At 37.4% G+C, this 17,319-nt stretch overlaps 2 protein-coding genes across 3 annotated transcripts; both read right to left on the reverse strand.

Annotated features, from left to right (window-relative positions):
- Positions 1-1,808: 1,808 nt before the first annotated feature.
- LOC133871291 (acid phosphatase 1) lies at positions 1,809-6,858 on the reverse strand. The gene is made up of 3 exons (XM_062308701.1): positions 6,088-6,858; positions 5,356-5,565; positions 1,809-2,336 (listed from the first exon to the last, which is right to left on the reverse strand). The coding sequence occupies exons 1-3, from the start codon at positions 6,498-6,500 to the stop codon at positions 2,159-2,161; spliced, it is 801 nt and encodes a 266-aa protein (XP_062164685.1). The 5' UTR covers positions 6,501-6,858; the 3' UTR covers positions 1,809-2,158.
- Positions 6,859-9,068: 2,210 nt separating this feature from the next.
- LOC133871484 (uncharacterized) lies at positions 9,069-16,957 on the reverse strand. 2 transcript variants are annotated; one of them, XM_062308927.1, is made up of 4 exons: positions 16,483-16,957; positions 14,844-16,258; positions 9,328-10,369; positions 9,069-9,214 (listed from the first exon to the last, which is right to left on the reverse strand). In XM_062308927.1, exons 2-4 carry the CDS (start codon positions 16,233-16,235, stop codon positions 9,174-9,176), a joined length of 2,475 nt encoding a protein of 824 aa, XP_062164911.1. In that variant the 5' UTR covers positions 16,236-16,258; positions 16,483-16,957; the 3' UTR covers positions 9,069-9,173. The 2 variants fall into 2 exon arrangements, with proteins under 2 accessions (XP_062164911.1, XP_062164910.1); XM_062308926.1 differs by having other exon boundaries at positions 9,069-10,369.
- Positions 16,958-17,319: the final 362 nt, after the last annotated feature.

Raw genomic sequence — 17,319 nt, forward strand, 5'->3', positions numbered from 1 at the left:
CTCTAGCTCAGATTTTCTTTTTTCCACTGCATTAGATGTGAAGCATCAATAGGGAAAGTTGTTACATAATACCCTATAAAAGATAGCACAATACCGGGTCAAAGGGGACTGGGAGGTCTCTCAAAAACCTAAGCTTATTTACTCTATTTTCACTACAAACAAGCATGCTAACTTAAGCATCAGAGTGTCTTCGGTTCTCCCAAAGACCGACGGATCCGGTGACAACTTTCTTTATTTTACAGGTAACCCATCACAAGTTCAGTCGTACTAAAAACTGCTCCAACAGTTATCAATACCACTCTCATGATTGTTGTCGTCATTATTAAAAGAAATTGTTTTTTTTTTTTTTTATTAAAAAAAAAAAATGATTTCTTCAGCATGCCGTAAATTTGGGACAGATATTGCTCAGTTATGTAACCAAATGCAAGGAGCATATCAAAGAATCGTATCAGATGGGGCCACAACAGGGAGAAAAACAAAAAAGAAAAGGCGTATATATATTGTTATATTATATCTGAAATTCCTTTTGCGACAGGAAAATCCATAAATACCTTTAAATAAAGCCAAGGAACCCAAATCAAATCCTAAATACATTTGATTCACTCTAATTAGCATCTTTAACAACCTTAAAAGGAAGAGGAATTTCAGGGCTGTGACCTGTACGTACTAATGTACTATGGTCCAAGAGAAACTATTCTCAATAATATCCCACTCAAGTTTAGACTTGAAAATTTTCCTTCAATGAGGAGAGATGATCTTTGGTTGAAAAGATCTCCACAGCAAGTAAAAAGTACAAAGATACAATTAAGGAGATTGTAACCCATAAAATAGGGATAGAACAACAAAACCGAAAAAGCTAAAACAACAACAAAAGCAAAACATTTGCAGCTTTAGTGGAGAGGGGAGGCCATGGGGAGGTGTGTGAGGCCCACTCACAGAGGGAGAGAAGTGAGCGGTGCTGCGTGTAGGCTGGGAAAGGCAGGAGAGTGGTGCCTCAGGATCGGAGTGGAGGCTAGTGGTTGAAGACAAATTTGGGTTGAAAAAAACTCAGATTTGTTTCCCATGGACAACGCGTGGGTCGCACAACAAAAATAAAGGGCCCAGAGGCTGCAGACAAGTTGAGCTTATAATGGAGGAGGAGGTGGAGCTGTAGTTTAGGAAGGAAAACCACCAAAAAACTTAGGAAGAAGCTCCAAAAAACATAAAAAAAAAAAAAAAAAAAAAAAAGAAAAAAGAAAAAAAAAAGTGGGGAAGGAAGACAGGGGGATAAGAGGAGGAAACAGAGAAAACTCATCTCTCGTCCCCCCCCGAGCACACACACCATGCGGAAAAGAGCCTTAGAGGGAGGAGATTTTTTCTTAAGGAAAGAGAAAGATTCTCTCTCTAAAAAACACAGAAAATTTTTCTTTGATAATGACACATTCAAATGAAATCAATGTGTCACTATAACTTTGTTCCCCGGTTTCCACACAAACTAGGGACCAATGCAGATAAATTACAACTCACAAAACTAGTGCTGGGGCTTTAGTGCAAGAAGAGGAAGGACATTTTTCTTCTTTTTGGCGTGCATCAAAAGGAGTAAAGCGCAGTAGCCCCCGTCGAAAGAAAGCAGAGGGACCAACACATTAGGCTAAATGCCACGGCGTGGTCCTCTTCAATAATTGAATCATTTGGAAAAAGAATCTCCACGCCTGTACTCCCAAGAGCTCCAATACAACTTCTACAAGCAAAGGTGAAAACCCAAAAGCACAACTTCCAAAATAAGAAACGAGAGAAGGGACATAGAAGAAAGTACCAATCTGTCGCTCTGTCTGTCCAACTGAATTTTTAACTTGAACAAATAGTATCCAAGTACACAACGGTTATGTTTGCGGATATCTGGGAATTACAAACATAATTTACAAATAGTATCTAAGTAGACGGGGTCCAGTTCTGTCTCCCCTTTTTTCATTATTTGTCACAGCCAACAGCAAAAACTAGTAAAGCTGCGAGAGAAGTTCTCGATTCTTTTACAACAAATCTTGGATTTGTTTTTCCTTACATGTTCACCATGACCTTAAATCAGTATGTTTGTAGTTGGAATGCTTTTGATCCCCTAAATATATATATATATATAGTTATGTATTCATACATTCAGGACTTGAAGGGATTACCCCCATTAGGGGATGTAATACATAGGATTTGGAAGCTTGAAAGAGCGGACAGATGGTGACGAACCCAATAAATCGCTCCACTGGTCCCCGGAATTCCCCAGAATCCGATATCCCTCTTTTATCATCTCGTTCCTCTTCTCCGACTTGTATATTGTGGCTAATTTCGCATGGTCATCAGAGGCCCTGCACAATTTGACAAACATGGAATTCGGTAAAAAATTATGAAGCCGGTAAAAGCACACCATACTGCCAGAAAAAAGAAGGAAAAGTTTCATACGTCCTTAATCACATGCTTACAAAAAGTAAATGGAAACCAACATAATAAGAATAATTTTCTTTAGTTTTCCCGTTTGCTGTTTATTATTCAAACGTGAACATTATAGGACACTATCATTAATTTGGGTCCCTAACTGACAGAGACACTAATCATGATCTCACACGAAAAGCCTAACATAATGATTGTAATTTTCATCAAGAGATGACTAAAAACTCTATCAGAGAAAGGACCAGATTTATTGAAAGAATGCAATACATTCTTGTCAACAGGGGCTGGGTTTTTTTTTTAATGATCTCACAAGATGCACAATTTTGATCTGCAATAGATTATAATCCATTATATCTCCAAGAGGGAGATAGAAAAAATAAATAAATAAACAAAATAAAAGAAAGGAAGCTCTGGGGTGTGGTTGAGATGGGTCAGGTTCTAATCTTACCAATTACCAAAAAAAAAAAAAAAAAACCCTCAGAATTTCAAAGAATTACATGTTAGGATTCAGATTCTAACATATGAGGGTGTGATTTAAGCCATGCTGTGAGGTGGTTCCCTCAGGTCATGTGTGCAGCACACATAAATAACTAATAATCAGATTGAATAAAGATTCTGTCTAATTTCAATCATTCCTAATTTGATATTTCAAAATATCTACCATTAGCAGCACAAGAGGAATATTTCCCTCGAGGTAATAAGGTCTTATGGACAATAACAAAATACGATAAAACCATATGCAGAAAGAATTAGTGTAAAACCATAGTTAACAATGTCATAATACAATATTATTAGTGAAAAGGCTCTAGATGATGGTGATAAGATCAATAATTTTAAACCTTACCGTAATTTATGGTTCAAAATGTTTAGCATGCTAAAAACACCTTATTGGTGTGAAGGAGAGGGATTCAAATACTTAAAGTTGATGTTTTGAAATTGATTCCAGTTTTGAGTGCATTCAGAACCTATAGTTGCAAAACGATTTTGAATCTAGTTAAAAAAACTATGACAAACTTCATTTAAGATACATAGACTTGCAGGAAGAGTACTGCACAGAAAACAGGTTCTTGCTCAGGCTACCAAACACAGCCTCATGCACTGCCAATATCATCTTCTCAAGAAAGCAAATGCTCCAAGGATGTCCAAGAAACAAAGGAGAGTTCTGTATAACTGATTGGAGGAAGAAACTAGTTGGAACTCAACATTTTAACGAAGACGAGGAAATCTAGTGTCCAGGCTAGAGACAACTTCTGGGGTTAAATAAACTTAGAATTTAAGAGCCTGCTAGAGGCAATTCTTCGCCATCAGTCTTTTAGGAACATCCAGGTTGAAAATTGAAAGAGAGAAATATAGATAATCTATAGACAACTGAAAGCAAAAAGGGCCACTACACTAGAAGAAAGATGGACATAAGAGGAGCTAACTACTCTGTGCCAATCCTATCAAAAGAGAGAGAAAATAAGAGATTGTACTGGCAACTCAAAATGAATTTCAGCCCTTAATTTCAGGCAGGCGAATACCATATTTGTTATCCGCACATATACGGGCGGATAGTGAAATATGGGAGGCAGATAATATATATTAAAAATAAGAATTTTGTTTTATTAAACTAAAGGGGACCCCAAACAGGCTACACCGTTGTGAATTTCAAGCAAACCCTAGCTATAAAACCTGATACTACCACCCAACAATTCAACTGATGAATGCCGAAAGCAAGGATAAAAAGAAGAAATAAAAAGAGAAAAAAAAAAGTATAAAGGGCTCAGAAAAGCATAAACATAAGGAGAATAAAAACATTGCATAAACCATTTTTCATTTCATTCCTGCAATCAAAGATCGGAAAACAGCAAACTGATAACTTTACCAAAGCTCCTTGGAAAAAAACCAAATTTTTTTAATGTTTTATATTATTTGATCAAATTTTACCAGATATCAGGGACAACTCCATATTATCAACCCTAAAGTCAGGAAAGTTGGGTGTCTTTGGTTAAATTGAGAAAGCCTTTCTGGACTACTTTATATATTTTGATGTTTTATTGGGTCCCTACCTTTCTGAACTACGTAATATAAACTGGTGATTGCCAATACCCACACGACCATTCTATCAATCACGTTATAAGGCCAAGCTTTTAAAATGGGAAGACGCCAAATTTTAACGGATAGGTTCAAATACATATATTCCTACCTCTTCAAAGGAGATTTCAAAAGAGAGGGGGCCATGGCCTATGCCAGCCCCCCCTCTATCTCCGTCTTTGGTTATGACTAACTCCTTAATGAAAGGGCATTAAACATAGCTCAAAATACATATGATCTCCAACATTTGCTCTTGATCAACTGCTAGATAGTATTACATTATAACTTTTTCTTTCCTTTTTTATGGGGTAAGAATATTCCAATTTAACTACACCATTGATTTCTTGTGTTGACTCAGAAAAACAACAAAAACCCCTGTCTGTTAACAAGAAAGATTAATTTATTCTCAGTTAATGGAAAGGCAAAATTGTCATTACCTTATGTTTATCCTTTAAGCACATAGAATTCTTTTAACCTAAAAAATATGTACAGTAAGAGAAGTAAAAAATATAATGCATTCGTTATAAGATCGGATTTGCATTAAAAGTTCCTAATCATTGGAACTAAACACTACCATCACGGGGAAATAGAATAACTAGGAAAAATAGAACTTGAATCCTGTCAGCTTATGACTGACAAGTGCTGCTTCAACATACCCACACACAGGCACAAGAACAAACACACGCATGCATATGTGCTTAGATCCATGATAAAATCTGGTGGCTAAAAGAATATCGTAAGGTCTCACAAAGATTGAATGGCATAGTGTCATAACTTAAGCAGAAAATATAACATAGACAGCAATAGCTGTTACACTCCTATTAATCATATTTCTTGGGTCTGCATAATGGTTCTCATACTCACCTCAAAATGAGCTTGTCCCAATTCTGAAATCCGGCATAATTCAAATTCTCAACAGTAACCCCCCTCTGCCTCTCACTGCGCCCGGTCAGCAAGAAAACCTTGAATCCCAAACCCAATATTTCTTCATAGAGTTTCAAACTGGGCTGTATTGCGGGTGCCCTTGCCTTCTCAACCCACTTATCGAACTCCACAGGATCAAAAATCTGCAAGCTGCAAATTCAATTATATCTCACAAAAACCCATCAACAACAATCATAATCAAATTCAATTAACACCCATCGGTCAAATAAACTCAAATCTTTTCAATTTTTCAACGGTTCAAATTTAATTACAAGTTTTCCATGAGAAAGAAAGAAAGTGAAATTAAATCTGGACAAAACACTACTGTAGTTTTTTTAAAGCACCTAAGCCAAATCCACAAAGAATAACAAAACAAAGTTCCGATATTCTATTTACGTTTTTCTTTCCCAATACGTTCTCTCCAATCAAACAACATTTAACAATATTCATTACGCAACATTACTTATCAAAAAAAAATATTCATTACGCAACATCCAAAAGACAGGTAACACCCATTTTCTCCCAGGTCGCAAATAAGGGTAAGAAAAAAAATCTAGTTCCCTCAATATTCTACATTCTTTTATTTCCTACATTTTCAAAGCAAACAAACAGCGCCATAGGATATGCAATTGAATAACAAAAAAGAAAAAGCTTGAAGAATCAGAATGATACCCATAACCATGTTCAGCGTAATACGGAAGATTCGAAAGCAAGGTTTCGTCTACATCGAAAACCCAAATATCCTTTCCATCGCCACTCAATTCCACACTCTTGGCGAAAAATCCGGCCTCCTTCGACACCATCTCAACATCGATACTATACCCCCGGCCCATCATGTAATCCTTCACATAGTCCACACATTCCTGCGGAACTGTTTTCCAGGGGCTGAGATTGTTGGTCTCAGCCGCGAATCTCCAACTGGTACACTGTAATCTGAGCTCGTCAGCGAATTCCTTGAACTGGATCTCGACGTTCTCGGGGTATTCAAGGATCAAAGGCCTCGGAAGAGCGTGGGAGTTGAAAGTTTCGTGAGAAAAAGCGAGGGAAAGTAGAGAAAAAAGAAGGAAAATTCTCAAGAAAGCCATGCTGATTGCTGGGGATGAAGGAAACTACGTGATTATTACAATTTCCAACAAAAAAAAAAAAAATCTGGGTATTGGAGAAATCGACGAATGCGAGTTGTGAAAACAAAAAGTGGGAATTCAATGTTTATAGATAAGAAAATACTACGGGTTTCGAAGGCGGAGAGAAGAGAGGAAAGGAAACCTGTTTAAGCAGCAATCTCTTCTCTCCAATCTGTGGGAAGAGAGGAAGAGAAGAGAGGAAGAGAGGGTGACTTGAGAGCGAAGGAAAGAGGAAGGTGTGAGGGTTTGGTTTTAGGTCTGCAGACGACGGGACGAGAAATTTGGGTTCTGGTGCCTGGACGTAATAACAGCCGTGTGTAATCAACCAACGAAAAAATATGAAAAGATTAAAATAAAAATAAAAATAAAAAACAGGAACGAAGGAGACGAAGAATTCTAAGCACATTTATTTGTTGGCACCCTTGATATAGAGAAGAAATTGCTGGATTATTGACTTTATTGTTGGGATTGCTACCAATTTTGATAACAAATATAAGAATATTATTGAAACCTATTTGTCAGTAATGTTTGTTTGGATAAGTGAATCTCATATTAACTCTCACAAATTTATTCTTTCAGTTAGAGTTGAGTATCGGTTAAATCGGTGATGATAGAGGTGTTTTGTCCTACCGAACCGTTACAATCGGTTAAGTCGATTAATTAACCGACTTCATGTTGACGGTAAGAATTTTTGACTATTTCGGTTAAGTCAATTACATGTCGGTCGGTTAATTGGTTATTTGTGAGCTTTTTATATTGGGCCAAAGTTGTTTTTTATGGGACAAAATGCTTTTTTTTCTTTTTCTTTTTTGGCTAGAATTGGACATAATTTTTTACATTGGATTTGACAATAGATTAGGCTACCCCATTTCAAATGAAACGACGTCATTTTGATTTCAAAATAAATAAAATATGATTCGGTTGAATCTGTTAAAAAAATACGGTTCAGTTAAGTTAATTGCTTATAAAAAATTTCTATCGCCTACCAAACCGAACCTATGTCAAAATAGTAGTATTATTCCTCCTACCGGCTGTCGGAAATTTATTACGATTTGGCGGTAAGTGATCAATGGTTAATTTGCCCACCCCTAATCCTGATTGCTAGCAATCAAAGAAATAAATTCTTCGTATATGAAACAAAATAAGCCCTAAATCCCAAAATTCTGGCAATTATATTGAGAAGAAAAGTCATCACATTTTCCTTTTGGGTTTGAGGTCTCTCAATTGACTGAAAATGACCAATGCCATCACAATTATCCATTACACATGGATTCGCATCCACGTTTAATGCATGCTTGCCATGGTAGCGACGGCAGGGAATTCATTCCTATTTTTATATGTTCCTTTTCATCTATTAATTGGAAGCTTATGGGGGGCATATGGCTATAAAATTAGAGGTAGAGTCCTCTATATCTTACACTCTCAATCCTTGATGCAGTTGGCAATTTGATCCAAGGAGGCCAAGATATTCTCATTTCTCAAGACAAATTGGGCTTGTTTGGCAAATGTTTTACCCCCAACTTTACTTTTCCTTAAATAAGTCAACTTCAAAACATTCAAACTTTTTTCACTTTTTATATCACATTAATAATTTTTTATTATTATTCAAACAAAATATCCACTACAAAATAAAAATTTTCACTTTTTCATATAAATTCTTTTTATTTTATATCACATCAATCATTTCTTATTATTATTCAAACCCTACTTTAGTCTTTTGTATGCAAATTCAATAAACTAGTAAGAACATTCCTAATGGATTATCTATCTCTCACTTTTAGTTATAATAACTAAGCAAAATCATAAAAAGGCATTCCATCCCATTATCTACTAAAAATGCAAAATAGATTTGTCTTGGATTTGCCAATAGTGTAACTTACACTATTCAGAAACTCATCTCTTTTTTTTAATATATATTTTTCTTTTCTTTTCCTTCTTTTTTTCACGGTTGCTTGTAATTATAATTAATTAGTAGTTATTTTTTACTTCTTCGCAAAAAAAAAAAAAAAAAAAAAACTCGTATCGACATTTACAACTTTTTTCAATTTCATTGATGACATTAGTTTTAATCGAACTTGGTCACTACAATATAAATAGTTCAAGGATTGCAATTCTTTCTATAGCAAGGTACGGAATAGTAGTGAACTTTAATGATTTAATCTTAAAAATACTCATGTTTCTTAAATTCTGTGATTCATGATCGTTATTTGGTTTCTTATGATGGTTTTTCGATAATACTGTGTTGATGATGATGGGGAATAGGGGTGGTGATTATGTTGCTAGAATTAAGAGTTTTATTTAGTAGTTTTTTTGGTAAAGATGAGTTTTTAATAAAAATGAATAAAATATTCTAAAATTTATTATTTTAATAAAATAGAGAAAGAGTTTAGATAAGCTGTTGGAGTAAGGTCTAACAAAAGTAAGTTTTGGTTTGCCATTTTCCATAAAAATTTACATAAACCATTGTGAGTGCTCTAAGCTATAACTAAGCCATTTCCTTTGCCTAATAATGAACATGTTCTAGGGATGTACAATGGAAAAAGCAGCAGCTTCTTACAAAAAGTGTTCACTTTTACAAGATACAGATTTTAGTGGTCATTGAGAAGCAATCTTGGGCATTGTCAAAGTCGTGGTTCACTGAACACCAACACAATTACTTCCATAGAATGTGACCCCTGCGAAAGCTTAAAGCTTAACATCTTAAAAAGAAAAGAGAAAAAGAAGAAGAAGAAGAAGAAAATATTCTACAGATTTTTCTTGCTGTAGATATTTAGCTGCAGGCCCTTACCAGCTTTCATCCACCTCAATTCGGTGGCCTCTTTCAAGCACTCCGCAATTAAGCCCGACTTTCTCCAAGGTTCATCGGATATGTTATTTTGTATGACCGTAAGATCCTCCAACTCTTTCCCAAGTTTCTTGACTTCTTCAGATTTCTTCCTAAATTCTTCTTCAATATTGAAAAGGCTTTTTTGTACTCGTTCTGTAAGCTGGAGTCCAAGGTAAGCACGCACGACTCTCTCCAAATGATCCAAAGCAAACTTAATTTCGAACCCCTTAGATTGCAAGGCTTTCAAGTACCTCCACCAACTGATTAACCGGCCTTCTTTGATGTCCAAAACCCTGGTTTCGCACATGCTGTCTATAGTCCGACATAATATGACGAAGAGAAACATCTTTACCCTGAGAGATATGGTATCGACACTGACATCCACATTTTTGTCAACTAAGCTTTTTAGGATAGGGGCCAAGCTCTTAGGAACCAAGTAATCCCCAACACTATCAAACTGCTCCTTTTCTTCCCAAAATTCCAGATAATCCTCAGCTGGGATGGAATCCACAGCCGCGATGGAATCAAGCTTTTGCTTAAGCTCTTTATATTCCTTGTCCCAATAGGAAATATCTGAGCTATCCTGCTCATCATTCGACCTCTCTCCAGCGCTACTCATTTCCATTTCTTTATCCAATAAAATATGCCTCAATTCCATTTCCTCATCTTTACTGAAAAACTTTGATCTATGACCCGAGGTTACGGCAGGCATTACCACTGCTTCCTCTACACCCAGGTCACCGCGTACTCTGATTGCTTGTGCCTCTTCCTCTTCGCATATTTTACTGAAAAAATTTAGTAGATGATCTAAGAATGGTAAATATTGATGCTTAGCCTTCACTTTTTCTACTTCTGACTCCCTCCATATTGGGATTGCTTGTGCTGCTTCTGTTTTACATATCTTCTCCACCTCCGGCCTTTTGCTAATAACTTTTCCAGCAATTTTTCCTTCAGGCGTCCTCAACTCCACATCGCCATCTTCTCCCTTTAGCAACCGTATAACCTGATCACAGCCACAATATTTTCCATATCAAGCAAAGAACATGAAGCAAGGGTAAAAGGTAGATTCTGAAGATGCCACAATGCCCAGGGAATGTGATTTTGGTTGAACTTTTTATGATTAAATATGTTATTTGCTGCCAACATATTCCCAGGTATAACCTGACGAGTACTCCGCTACATTATCATTTTACGTTGGATCAAAAATTACCAAAACTATATATGAAGAATGGTTTGATGCACATCTTTTCAACCAACAATTATACACACACACACACACACATGACCATGGAAAATGTAACTTGCATAACTGCTAGTTTCATTTTTAGTCCAACAAATTGTTCAGATGTAACAAAGGAAGGATATATAAGACAAGCTAGGAGGTAACTGTTACACATCCCTTTAACAAAGCATTTCCTTAGTGAACTTAATTCTCAATGAACTCCTCTCCTACTCCCATTTATTTTACTAATGGAATTTTTTTTTTCTAAATCATTTATGCCTACACCCAAACCTAATATTTCTGCTGTTCACACCCACGACCCCCCAACCCCAAAACTCACTGTGCCCCTCATTTGCTGTTACCCACAGCCCCAAGAACATCCCAGCCTGAAAACTGCCATTGTCTGCTGCCCCAGCCACTCCAGTCCTCTCCTTTACTATTAAAACCCATAAATTGTTGCCTTCACCACCATCATAGCCTAGAGTTGTGGGTAACACCACCAAAACCAACTCTTCTTTCCACAGCCAAAAAGCACCAACACACCAAAAGTCCAACAACTTTTGTCCATGACCAAAAATCATCTACCCCACGCACACGACCTGCCCCATGGTCGGCTGTCAAAACTCATGTCAAACCACCACAAGGCCACACCAAACTCCCACGGCAATTGAAACATCGAAAACCAAATGCCCATGCCATCAACCACCAAGACCCTCAAAACCCCACCCCCTTCACAAATCGAAAGACCCGAACGCAGTCCCTTGGCCTCCGCAGCCTCAACCCACCATAGCCATGGCCCACATGGTCAGAAAACTAAACTTCTATCAAAAGAACACCCCAACACCAAAGCACCCGTCACAGCCAAATGTATAAACGCCTATAATTGGTGTTGATGCCATGAAGAAAACCATCAGGATATTCAAGACCACAAATCCACAAAATCAACAAAACCTCATCAGCAATTCAGCTAATTACCCATCCTGCAATATTGTTTCCTTGAAAGTTTTTTGTATTTATAGTACACTCGTGAATTGAATGAGTGGGATAGGAAGTTGGATAATGGTGTCAATTGATTGGATTCCAGTTCGGTGAGGAGGTGATCAGGAGGTTGATATCTTTCACATTGTGGGGGAGATTGGTGAAGAGAAATAGCTCGGAGTGGAGGGAGAGTGATGGGGACACCAGACACGAACCACAGACCACGTGTGTATGGACGTCAACATTAGAGGATGGCCCAGCCCATGACCTTGTGGTTGGGTGATTGAGAGCAGGATTATTATTGGGCTTTTTATTAGTTTACTAGTTTGCATTTTATTTGTTTTATTGTTTAGTTTTCAGACTGGTTGTATGATTTTTATTTTGGACTTTATGTTATTTTAGCAAGGCATTAGCCCAAGTACGATTAGGGTTAAGGTTAGGATTTAATCCCTAGCCTATTTAAACCTAATTTTCTATTGTATTAGGAGCTTTTGATGAATAAAATAATGAACCTATGTTTTACTCCCTTGTCTTCTTCCTCGTCTTAAGTTTTTTCGTCTCTTCCCGCTTCTGTTTCTTCTTCTTCTCCCTCTTTCCCCTCTTCCTCTTCCCTTTCTCATCTCTTCTAGACTTTTGTTGATTGTCATCAAGGAGGTTGCAAAACTCAAGGTTGATGCCAAGAATGACATAGTTGAAGGAGTTAAGCAGAAGAATGCCGGCGTGGTGGTAGGGAGGAGGGGGGGGGGGGGGGGGGGGGGGGGGGGGGGTGTTAGGCATTGCGCAGATTTTATGAGGGAAGGGACGGACTAGAGGATGGTAAGCTTGGATTCTTAGCCCATGGAATTTGAATTTTGAGGCTAAAAACAAATCTTGGTTGGACCATTTTTTGGGCGATGACAGGGAGAAAAGGAAATGGAGGCTTTGGGAATTGTTAAGGAAGAGGGAGGGAGGAAAGTGGAGTGGAGTTAAAAGCAACGGAAAATTCCTAGAAATAACGAGAGGAAATATTGGGTTCGTAGATAAGAAAATACTGTGTTTCTTAGGTGGAGAGTAGTACTTGGAGGGAATAAGATGTGTCACCCTAGAAAGTTAGTCCCACATTGGGAAGATGAATTGTCCATATCGAGTAGGTGAATTATAAAGGAGCTCATTAGTGTTAAGTCCCACATTGTTTCCTTACTATATGAAATTGAACTTTATAAGTAATTCTAAAGATCTACTATTGCAACTTGACTAGTCCTTTTGGAGTGATAGCGTAGATGTGGTTAGCAATTTTCTTTGGTCGTTACAAATAGTATCAAAGCAACCTAGTAACACCATATAGCGCTAAAAGCACTGGATGAAGTGGGCCATAAAAAGGACGTTGGGAATTTGAGACGGGATAATTATGACACCCTAGAAAATTAGTCCCACATTGGGAAGCTCACAAGGAGTGGGTGAATTATAAAGAAGCTCATGGTGCTAAGTCCCACATTGGTTCTTTATTAGGTGACAGTGAGTTTTATAAGTAATTCTAGGGAGCTCCAATTGCAATTTGACTAATCATTTTTTAGTGATAGCATAAATATAGCTAATACTTTCCTTAAATCATTACATAAGAGCTCTGACCCACATGGTCAGAAAACCAAACCTCTACCAAAAAAACACCCCCAACATCAAAACACTCATCACTGCCAAATGTGTACCCACCTTTAATCAGTGTTGATGCCATGAAGAAAACCCTTGGGATATTCAAGACCACAAATCCACAAAATCAACTAAACCTCATCGCCAATTCAGCTTAATTACTCATATTTATGATACACTCATGTAGTGAATGAGTGGGATAGGAGTTGGATAATGGTGTCAATTTGTTGGATTCAGTTCGGTGAGGAGGTGATTGGAAGGTTAATATGTTTGGCATTGAGGGAGACATTGGTTTAGAGGAATAGCTAGGAGTGGTGGAGGGGAGATTGGGGAACTCAAGGTTGATGTTGAGGAAGACGTAGCTGAAGGAGTTGAGCCGAACAACACCAACGTGGTAGTAAGAGGGGAGGGGGGGGATTAGGCGTTGGGAGGATTTGATGAGGGATGGTATGAGCAAGAGGATCGTAAGCTTGGATTCTTAGGACATGGAATCTGAATTTTGAGCCTACGACAAATTTTGGTTGGTCCATATTTTGGGTGGTGATGGAATGGAGGTTTTTGGGATTGATGAGGGAGGAAAGATGGGTGGAGTTGAAAGGAAGGGAGAATTCCTACAAATGAAGAGAGGAAATATTGGGTTAAATTGGGCGTGGGCATAACTGGAATAGAAAAAGAAACTATTAGTGAAATAAATGAAAGTAGGACAGAAGGGGTTTATTCAGAATTAGGTCTACCATAGGAAGTATTGAAGGTAGAACTGAAAACTGAGGAAGTATTGATAGAATCAATCCTAGGCAGAGGAGGTGTAGGGTATATTTTCCTTATTTGAAAATTTCAAACTCAGAACTCTAATTGATGGTTATGGCATGATGAAATTTCGTTTTGTAACCGGTTTTATTCCATCAAATTTTTAAATAAGTGAACGGTCCGATACCCAGTGTGTCCTTTCTGGTGGACAAAACAGAATGTCATCTGATAGAGTGTTGGCAACATTGGCTGTCTTTAAGTTTTACCATTAAATCAGCAGGTTCTTATCTTTAAAATTTGCGATAAATAAACAGCAAAACAAGTTATTGGGAACAGTGAACTATAGGCAGCTAGATGATCAAGTCCCCTCCCTTAAATGCAGTAACCACACTTGGTACGTCCCTCACCACATGATCAGAATCTAGTTAATGATATTGGCTCTACTGCATACACTTGGAAAAAGCAAGGATACTTTTTCTGGAAAATAAGGACAAATCAGGTCTCCAATATTCTTACAAGACTACTAAGACCTACTTTTAACATTTTTTTTCCCAAACAAGATCAAACCTACATTCAGTTAATTGTCTTATACCAGATTTACTACTATTTTAGTATTATATGGTAAGTACATGAATTATAATTAGCTAATTATATATGAATTAGAAAAATCAATTATTTAAAAATAAAAAATAAAAACTCAAAATTAGCTCATGTCCAAAATTTGTTAAGAAACATTGGTGCATTAAGTTATATTGACTTTTTTTTTTTTTTAATGTACTTGATGTTGCATATGTATGCATATCTAATCATTACAAATTTACAATAGTATCTGTGGAATGACATAAGGATGCAAGATGCTTATAGTTTTTGAATGCTTCAGTAAAGGGGCTAAAGATGAGCATACCTCAGGGATCACACATTTGACCTCAGCTACAAATGGACAAACTGCGCAACAATAAATGGGATATCGTGGCTCTCTTTCCTCCTCACAAGCATTGCAGTAGAATTCCTCATCTAATTCATCTTCAGCGGGGGAGTCTTTGAGGTTGAGACAATCTATATGACAATTGTTTTTGATACGATGTGGTAATGGAGAACAACGAAGATGGAGATTGAAATTGCACTGAGGGCAACGGAGTAGCGTAGAATCACAGTGGTCATCGCAGGCATTGCACTTAGCTTCAAGGCCTATCTTCTCCACATATAAGAGAAGGTGTCTGTGACCTTCATATTTTATTGTGGGAAGTTTTCCAGCGCATTGTTCATGCAAGTTAAAATTACACAGGCCACATCGGTAGGTTAAGTCATTGCAGTCGTTACAGCACACATTGCATTGAAATGCTTCTTGGGTTGTATGTTCCTCAGCTGTTCTAACCACCAGGGTTAGAGGGTGTTGTGGGTGAAGGAGGTCATAGATCTTCGGACTAACCGAAGCACAGGATTTATGGAGTGAAAATTCCCGGCTGCAAACATAGGTTGGTCCTGAGCAGTCTGTTCCACATGCAAAGCATTTAACTTGCTCACCGTCATCTAATTCCTCAGAGAAAAGGGGATGCCGATGGGTAAAATGTTTAATCTGCGTTTGGTCTTCAGACTCTATGCTGCTCAATAGAGCACATTCAACATCAATGTAGAATGTACACAACTCACAACGGTAACAAATGCCCAGCATACAAGTGTCACAGGCTCGGCAGCGAAAGGAATGTACTCGAGTGTGCAGGGCGAGAGGGCATGGATGAATATAGTGCTGGATCTTTGGTGGGTACTCGAATTCAGCACATGGCTGGTGAAGAAAGACGCCGCAAGGGTCACAGCCATAGCAAGGACCCGAGCAATGTTCCCCACATACAAGGCACTTGACACGACGAGTAACTTCGATATCCTTCTTCTCAATGAGTGCCAGCGGATGCAAGTGGGTGAAGTGTTGTAGTTGCTTAGACCCTTCTTCTACAGCGGGCCTTAGAAGAGCACAATCGACATCCAGATCAATATCGCATTCCTCACAGCGGAAATGGATCCCATTGCAGCCTTTGAAACAAGCCTGGCAGGCATATGATATATCCGCATCAAAGACTAGCGTGAGAGGATGTGGGTGAAAGGGATTTCGGAACTCTTCCGGCAACTCTGCGCATGACTTGTGAAGATAGAAAGAGCATTCGGTGCAAGCATAGAGTGGAAAGTTGCACGATTTCTCGCACCCTTTGCATCTAATGTTGTTTCTGTACTTTCTTCTGATTTTTTTCTCACTTTGTATGAGGGTCAACGGGTGCTCATGACTGAAATGTTCGATCTCCATATCTCCCTCTGCTTTCTCCCCCTCTTCAGAAGAAAATTATTATGAGTGAATGATATTTTTACAATCTTATATCTTATTTTACTTTCCGTAATGTCTTAAAATATATTAACATTGAATTTTTAGAAGTGAAAGTTTTCATTTTTAAGTTTTTTATTGGGTAAAATTGGCATCTTCTTTAACAATCACATCATTTTAAGTTGAAGATAAAGAATTGATCGATATAAGAGAGAGCCCAATTTGACAAAACCTGTCGCTTGCTTTCAGAAACACCCACTACGCAGCATGCTGTCCAGCTTTTTTCTTTGCTGCTCCTTCTTGCCTTTCTTTTGCTCTTGCTTCAGCTGATTCAGTCTTGTAGCCGGTCAAAATGAAATTCAAACTCCTTCCCGACAGTGATGAGTAGGAGATCAAAGAGCTTTAGAACCAAGTTCCAAGTCCTTTGGAATTCATCTCGTTTTGATAGCTTGGTCACTTGCAGGTTTTAACAAACATGTATTATGCACTCTCGACAGCACCCGTCAGAAAGATCTTTACAAAGAATTCCAACTGGTTATTAGGGATATAGCGGCATTCTTAGCGAAGGGAAAGAAACGAAGGGTAATCTGCTTGGATTGATAGAATGTTAAGAGGATTTGTGCTGTAGAGTGATGATTGAGACGACAAGGTTTTGGCCTGTTGACATTTTTTCGCGCATATGTTTCGCCATTACAAAAATAGGACATAGTTGAAGCTTTTTCAGTAGGATTTGTCAGGTCCCATAAAAAATGGGGTATCCCAATAAGAAAAGAAAGTTTCTTTTCTTTTCTTTTTCTTAATTTATAACTTATGATGTTTCATTATTTTATTTTAAAAAAAAAATACCTAAATTTTAAAAAATGTCAATTTAGATATTTATTTTTCAATTTTAACACTTCGTTAGAATTTTTCGTTAAATCCTATCAAAATAACCAAAATATACATATGTTTATTTTTTTAAAAAAAAAAAAATTATAAAAAATTTCAAAGATTTAGGCATGATATTTTTTTTTTTCAAATTTCTTTAAATTCTAACTAACACCTAAATCCTAACAATTTTTCTTTCTTT

The sequence above is a fragment of the Alnus glutinosa genome, chromosome 6, assembly GCF_958979055.1.
Source record: "Alnus glutinosa chromosome 6, dhAlnGlut1.1, whole genome shotgun sequence".
Taxonomy (NCBI): Eukaryota; Viridiplantae; Streptophyta; class Magnoliopsida; order Fagales; family Betulaceae; genus Alnus; species Alnus glutinosa.

What these genes read in the sequence shown, in the direction of transcription:
- LOC133871291 (XM_062308701.1), bottom strand. Translation starts at nt 6,500, where the DNA reads ATGGCTTTCTTGAGAATTTTCCTTCTTTTTTCTCTACTTTCCCTCGCT. An exon ending in TACGCTGAACATGGTTATGG is followed by an intron (nt 5,566 to 6,087) that starts GTATCATTCTGA and finishes TTGAATTTGCAG; the next exon opens with CTTGCAGATTTTTGATCCTG. An exon ending in TGGGACAAGCTCATTTTGAG is followed by an intron (nt 2,337 to 5,355) that starts GTGAGTATGAGA and finishes CAAATTGTGCAG; the next exon opens with GGCCTCTGATGACCATGCGA.
- LOC133871484 (XM_062308926.1), bottom strand. Translation starts at nt 16,235, where the DNA reads ATGGAGATCGAACATTTCAGTCATGAGCACCCGTTGACCCTCATACAA. An exon ending in TCAAATGTGTGATCCCTGAG is followed by an intron (nt 10,370 to 14,843) that starts GTATGCTCATCT and finishes GGCTGTGATCAG; the next exon opens with GTTATACGGTTGCTAAAGGG.